Source organism: Thamnophis sirtalis, unplaced genomic scaffold (genome assembly GCF_051295495.1).
Source record: "Thamnophis sirtalis isolate CommonGarterSnake01/CBP01778 unplaced genomic scaffold, rThaSir2_p1.2 scaffold_12, whole genome shotgun sequence".
Lineage (NCBI taxonomy): Eukaryota > Metazoa > Chordata > Lepidosauria > Squamata > Natricidae > Thamnophis > Thamnophis sirtalis.
The window spans coordinates 30,157,160-30,163,298 of record NW_028261392.1 but is presented as its reverse complement, the minus strand read 5'-3'; the positions used below and the strand labels follow the sequence as shown (position 1 = coordinate 30,163,298).

Genomic DNA, 6,139 nt, shown 5'->3' with positions numbered 1-6,139 from the left:
ACTTGCAATATTATAGAAGTAGGGAAGTTGAGAGTGGTTGTTATTTTTTTCCAGGTTTCGCTGGCGATCTTTACTCACGGAAAGAGAAAATTGTCCTTACAAACGAGGGGAAATTTTCAAAATGTAAGTTTCATTCAGAACAGCAAAAAAACGTTAGGCAAGAGGTTATGCAGTTTCCATATGTCTGTCCAGAGAGCCTCGGCCAGTCTAATTCTAGCGCTGAACGGAATTAGAGGGGGGGAGCCACCACAACCAATAAACTTTGGAGTGATGAAAGCATGTATTTCTGTCCAATCACAACTGAATTAAACTGCTTTTCCGTTGTTTTCTGCCCTGCAATTGTATAAAATTAGCGCGGAAGCTGCAGGTTGCGCACAAGTCTATACATAAATCTATGCAACCAGATGGTTAGGCCAGAGGGCCTCATGGGTAACGTAGTTCGAGCTCTGGCCGGACTCGGGTGACTCTCCTCAGCATCCTGCATCCTTCATCCTTCAGGTCGAAGTAGTTGTGAAGCGGGAGCGAGAGAAAAAGAGGAAACGCAGTGGGGTTTCTTGAACCTGATGCGGTGCGGACGATGCCCGGCATTTGAAGCCCGCGAACTGAGGGAGGAGGAGGAGAGGAAGAGGGGTAAAGGGAAAGTCGACCCGCGCCTGCGCAGAAACAAGCTGTACTGGCGGCGGCGGCGGTAACAGCGGCGGCAGTGGCCGCGCTGGCGAGGGAAGTTGGATGAAAGCCCTGCTGATAAAATGGTAGGTGGGGGGGTCGGGTGGATTTCCCCGGCTGGAACGACCCCCCCCCCTTCAGCGCGCGCGCTTGGGGAGAGAGGCGGAGGGAAGCAGGCTCCTCCCGCGGGATGAACACAGTCGCCTCCGCCCGCGAGCAAAGGGCAGAGCAGCGGGCGCCCGGAGTGGAGTGCCCCCCCCTCGCCTGTCCGCGTCATGGGGAGCTCGCGAGGGAGGGAGGGAGGGAGGGGGCAACGGGCGCGCAGGGCTGCGAGGGAGTTGCGCAGGGAGCCGCGGCGGCAGGGACGGGAGGGAGGACTGCGTGGGGAAGGAGCCGCCGCCACCCTCGCCACGTACCTTTCCCTTTTTTGGGCAGGGGAGAAGCTGGCAGGTGGCTGTCGGTCGGCCGAGCCTTCTCCCGGTTCCCCTGGCCCAGGCTTTTGTCTTCCTTTGGCTCTTTATAGAGCCCCCCGTCCCGTTGATGCCCCAGGGATCCTCACCTGTTCTCTCAGGAGCTGGCTTAAAAGGAAAGCCGATAGGCCCGGGGAAGCCCCCCCCAGGGAAGAAGGAAAGAATACTCCCCTCCCTCTGTCTCGGGTTATTTCGTTGCATTTTCCCTTCGCTATTGTAGTCTCCAACCTTCTCCTTGTCCCCTCGCCACTTCTTTCCCTGACATCCCTTTAGGTGAGTGGCCTCTTTGGTGAAGAACAAAATTGAAAAGAAGATCCCACTTTGGGAGCAAAGCCTCGTTTTAACACCTGGAATTGCAACTCCTCCTCTTCCTCCTTTTTAAACTTAACATTCTGATTTCTTGCAAGCCTTTCGACTCTTCTCCTCCCCCTCCGTTTTCACCCTTAAGAGAATTAGGAAAGCTAAAGGAAGAAGAGAACATGCATTCTTAAAGCTAAGCAAAAATAGAACTTAAAAAAGATTTAAATCTTATGTTTGCATGGCAAATACAGAAACTAGGACCTTCGTTTTATTAGGATGTCTTTTTTAACATACCTGTATCAAGATTGCTTTTTTTAGGCAATTTATTTAAATGGAAGAATCATATATAGTTGTGTAGGACAAGTTATGCTTGAAACGTGTCCATTTTCTAAAGTGATTTGTTTGTAGAGGGACATTTTTTGCTGAAGGATCTCCTTAAAGTGTGTAATAATCTCACTGATGAATATTTTAGTGCCCTACTGTTCAGAAATGTTATCAAAACCTACATAGAAATTTTGTACAAAATTATACATTGACATTATTTATCTTGGCTGGGCATATTTTTAAAAATGTTACTTTTAATAATGTAAAGCAATTTTTATGAAGCGCTTACTCCTGAAATTGCTTTTTTTTTTTTACTGGCAGGACCACTTATATGGCAACTAATGTGTAATCCTGTGCATGACTTCTCAGAATAAGGCACAAGTAATTGTGTATACATTTCCAGCATTAAACTTCTTAATCTATCTCAGTATAATCACATATTCATATTATATTAAGAATGCAATATTTTTGGTTATTTACTGTAGGGTTATCATTATAAAGATTCTTTCACTTAATGTTTTATGCATTTAATGGAAAGCCACTGTGTAAAAATTGTGTCTTTTTACATGGAAACCTAGAGGCATAAAGTTAAGACTGAAATGAATTGCCCTCAGATTTTTATTTATTTTTTGTTAAAAATATATATGTTCAGTTATTTTTTTGTTTTCAGAAGAAATTTTTTTACTATAATGAAATAAGATATATTTGTTTTTTTTCTGGAATGAAATATTATTACTCCCCCCCCCAAAAAAAGAATACAATATTTTTTAAAGACAGGCAGTTTTAGTAAAATTTTGAAAAAAAAACATCTGGATTAGCTTCATTGGCTTTCCTGCTTCTTTTGCATCCCAAAGCATAAGCTTAAATCGGCTCAGAAGGACAAGGTCCGCCAGTTTATGGCAGTTACCCAGGCTGGTGAAAGGACTGCTATATACTGCTTAATGCAGAATGAGTGGAAACTAGAAGTGGCAACAGACAACTACTTCCAGAATCCAGACTTGTACTACAAAGAATCCATGAAAATTTCAATAGACAGAAAGAAATTAGAACAATTGTATAACAGGTACAAAGGTAAGGTTTATTTCTTCACTTTTTCCTTTGAGCTTGATTTCCACTTCAGTTTACACCTTCAGGGGAAAGGGGGCTACAGTCCTAGTATATTTACTAAAAAGTAAGCCCTACTGAACATAGTGGGACTTAGTTCTAGGTTTGCATGAATGGTATCAAACTATAAACATGAGTATAGTGATACTACTCTATTTTTGTATATTTGTGTGTATGTGTGTTTAGAACAGTATACTTTATTAAATGTAAAGCTGTATCTCTTTTTTAAAGAAAATATGTATAAAGAAGTTTTAATTTAAAATATATAAACATCTGGGCACTCATAGGTAGTCCTTGACTTACAACCATGATTTAACACAAAAATTCTGTTGCTAAGTGGGCTTTGCCCCATTTTAGAACTTTTCTTGCCATAGATGCTAAGCGAATCACTGCAGCTGTTAAGATAGTCACACAATTATTTAGTGAATCTGGCTTCATCACTGACTTTGCTTGGCAGAAGGTCACACAAGGGGATCACACAACCCCAAAACATTGCAACCATTATAAATATGAGCCAGTTGCCAAGTTCTGAATTTTGATCATATGACGATGAGGATGCTGCAACAGTCTTAAGTGTGAAAAACGATCCTAAGTCACTGTTGTAACTTCAAACAATTACTAATTGAGATGTTGTGAATCAAAAACTACCTGTACATTAAGGCGAGGAGACTAATCATATATTTTGAGTAGATATGAACTATTTTATATAGGATCTGCATTGTCAATGTGATATAATTAAATTATACTGTGTTTCCCCAAAAATACAACAGGGTCTTATTTTCTTTTTACTTATAAAATTTGGCCTTGGGCTTATTATAGGGCTTATTGTTTTGGGTTGCCGGGAGCTGCTCTCTTGCGAACTGGCTCCCGAAGAGCCGGGCACAGCCTCAGGGGCGAAGCAGCCATGAGGTGACCAAGCTCACAAGCAACCTCCCGGCAAACCCCTTCTCCAGCCGGCAGAATGCCATTCACTGACCTAGGGTGTATCCCTAAGGCGCCAAGCCACGTAGAGCTCTGCCCGCTTCCCAACTCCCGTGGCTTGGCACATTAGGGATACCCCTAGGTCAATGCATGGAGCTCTGCCGGGCTGGAGAAGGGAGTTGCGTGAGCCCCTGTTCCACCCCCAGGAGGCATGCCTCCTAGCCTCAACATGTCCGGGCCCAGCTCTCCCTGCAGCAGCCGCCGCCGCACTCCGAGCATAACGTCTTCTCTGGTTCCAAACTCCCAAGCTCTGCTGCCAAGTCTTCCAGCAGCGGCCGCTCTAGGAGTACGCTCTATGGTTGTGGGCTGGCTACTGGAAGACTCTCTGTCCAGAAGACTCTCTTACAAAGTAAAAGTCTTCCAGCAGCCAGCCCACAACCATAGAGCACACTCCTAGAGCGGCCGCTGCTGGAAGACTCAGCAGCCGAGTTTGGAAGTTTGGAACCGGAGAAGACGTTATTGTCTGAGCACGGCGGTGGCTGCTGCAGGGAGAACTGGGCAACTCCCCTCTCCGGCCACGCAGAACGCCACTCCGCAACCTAGCAGTATCTTGAAGGCAGCAAGCAATGTGAGCGCCTTTCTCTCTCCACCCCCCCACCCCCCGGCTCCTGTGTCTTGGTGCCTTCAGGATACCGCTATGTCAGTGAGCAGTGGTCTGCCTGGCTGGAGTTGTCCAGGGAATTTATTTTCGGGGGTGGGCTTATATTTTTGCCCACACAAAAAATGTGGCAAGGCTTTAGTTTCAGGACAGGTTGTATTTTCGGGGAAACACAGTATTATTGTATTCCGTCTCCTCTTCTAGACCAGTTGCTTATTACACAAGCTTAAATTGGTTCTACTGAAAATGTGAATGCAGCTTAAACTTGTTACCCCATTTTTATTGAATATTCCCACCAAAGATATAATGACCATATGTGCATTATTAAAATTGAGCAGTACGTTCCACTGAAATCTTTGCTGAAAGAGTTAATGTACAGCATTCTACCTGACTAGATCCAGCAAGGATCTATATAATTTTTCTTAATTTAGGTAAAGATAAATATGCTTGTTAATAAATATTCTCTTTTAAAGAATTAATCAGGGTAAAAAATTGAATAATTTCTTTTATGGATGTTCTGAAATACAGAATTATGTTCAACTATAAAAATGTCTCTGAGGTTGGAAACTTTATTGAAACTCCTTTGTTAAATCTGTTTGTGAATTCATATTGCTGCAAACATTTTAGAAAACAATCCAGTTATCTGAGAGACAGTAAAGTGGTTACAAGGAATAAATCATAAATGGAATTTTTATATTTTTTATTATGTGCTGGTCATGAACTATAATAAATTATTGGATTGATGCAGTGGTTATAGGGCAGTCAGTTTTTCTCTGCCCTGCCTGTTTCACAAGTTTGTGACAATAAAATAAGTAACCATGCATAGGATTCTAAGGTCCATGAAGAGAAGCAGATTATAAATAAGATGAATAAATAATGAAATACTTTGAATACTCTTTTAGCTCTGTTGTATATTAATGCATAGGCATATTTGTGGATAACCATACAAATACCCAACTTTCTAAAAAAAAGATTCAGTCTTTTTAACTCAGAAGTTCTTGTTTCTACTTTGCCCATGGTGCTGCATACAGAGGTCTTCATACCTAACAAATGTCATTGCTGTTACGGTATCTTAATTACTGAATTTATTCCCTTGTTTCCTCGCCACATTAAAAAAATTCAAATCCACAAATATGATTTCCAAATATCGTTTATTTCCTCCCTTGCGCTTGATCAATTTCTGTGCTAAACAAATTTTCTTTATTCTACAGGGGTATTTGTTAAAAAAAACTGAGAGAAGGAGTGATTTATTTAATATTATCAAAACTGTAGCTGTGTAATTGAATATTTATAGCTAGTTCTTTATTGGGAGGGGGGCTCCTATAGCAAGTCATAAACAAGAAAATGACTTACTTTTTCAATTGCACTGCAGCCTGAGGTTGGTGAGGGGTTATTAAATTAAGGATTATTTCACTCCATTTCTGGGGTATCCCTCAGTTATTGAGCTATATATTTTGTGACACAAAATAATAATTTATTTTGGTTAATAATTTAGTTTATTTTTTAATCCTTGTATGACTGCTATACATAAATCATCAATTATGAGTTCTCTATGTTTAGTCCTATCAGTATTTTTCATATTCAAATGGATGTAGGGACCATTTAAAGTTCAATAGCACTGAAAAAAGTGAAATGACCATTTTTTATACTTACAACCATTGCAGGATCCCCAAGGTCACATGATCAAAATTCAGAT

At 41.7% G+C, this 6,139-nt stretch overlaps 1 protein-coding gene across 2 annotated transcripts in view; it reads left to right on the top strand.

The window, feature by feature from the left end:
* Positions 1-638: 638 nt before the first annotated feature.
* The window catches only part of DCUN1D2 (defective in cullin neddylation 1 domain containing 2), a 28,053-nt gene continuing 22,552 nt past the window's right edge, over positions 639-6,139 (top strand). Inside the window, exons 1-2 of one of the 2 annotated variants that reach the window (XM_014053906.2) lie at positions 639-752; positions 2,615-2,831. In XM_014053906.2, coding sequence (XP_013909381.1) covers positions 750-752; positions 2,615-2,831 — 220 coding nt within the window. In that variant the 5' untranslated portion in view covers positions 639-749. Of the gene's footprint in view, positions 753-1,060; positions 1,410-2,614; positions 2,832-6,139 lie in introns of those variants that run through there. The other variant, XM_014053907.2, reaches the window with a different exon arrangement.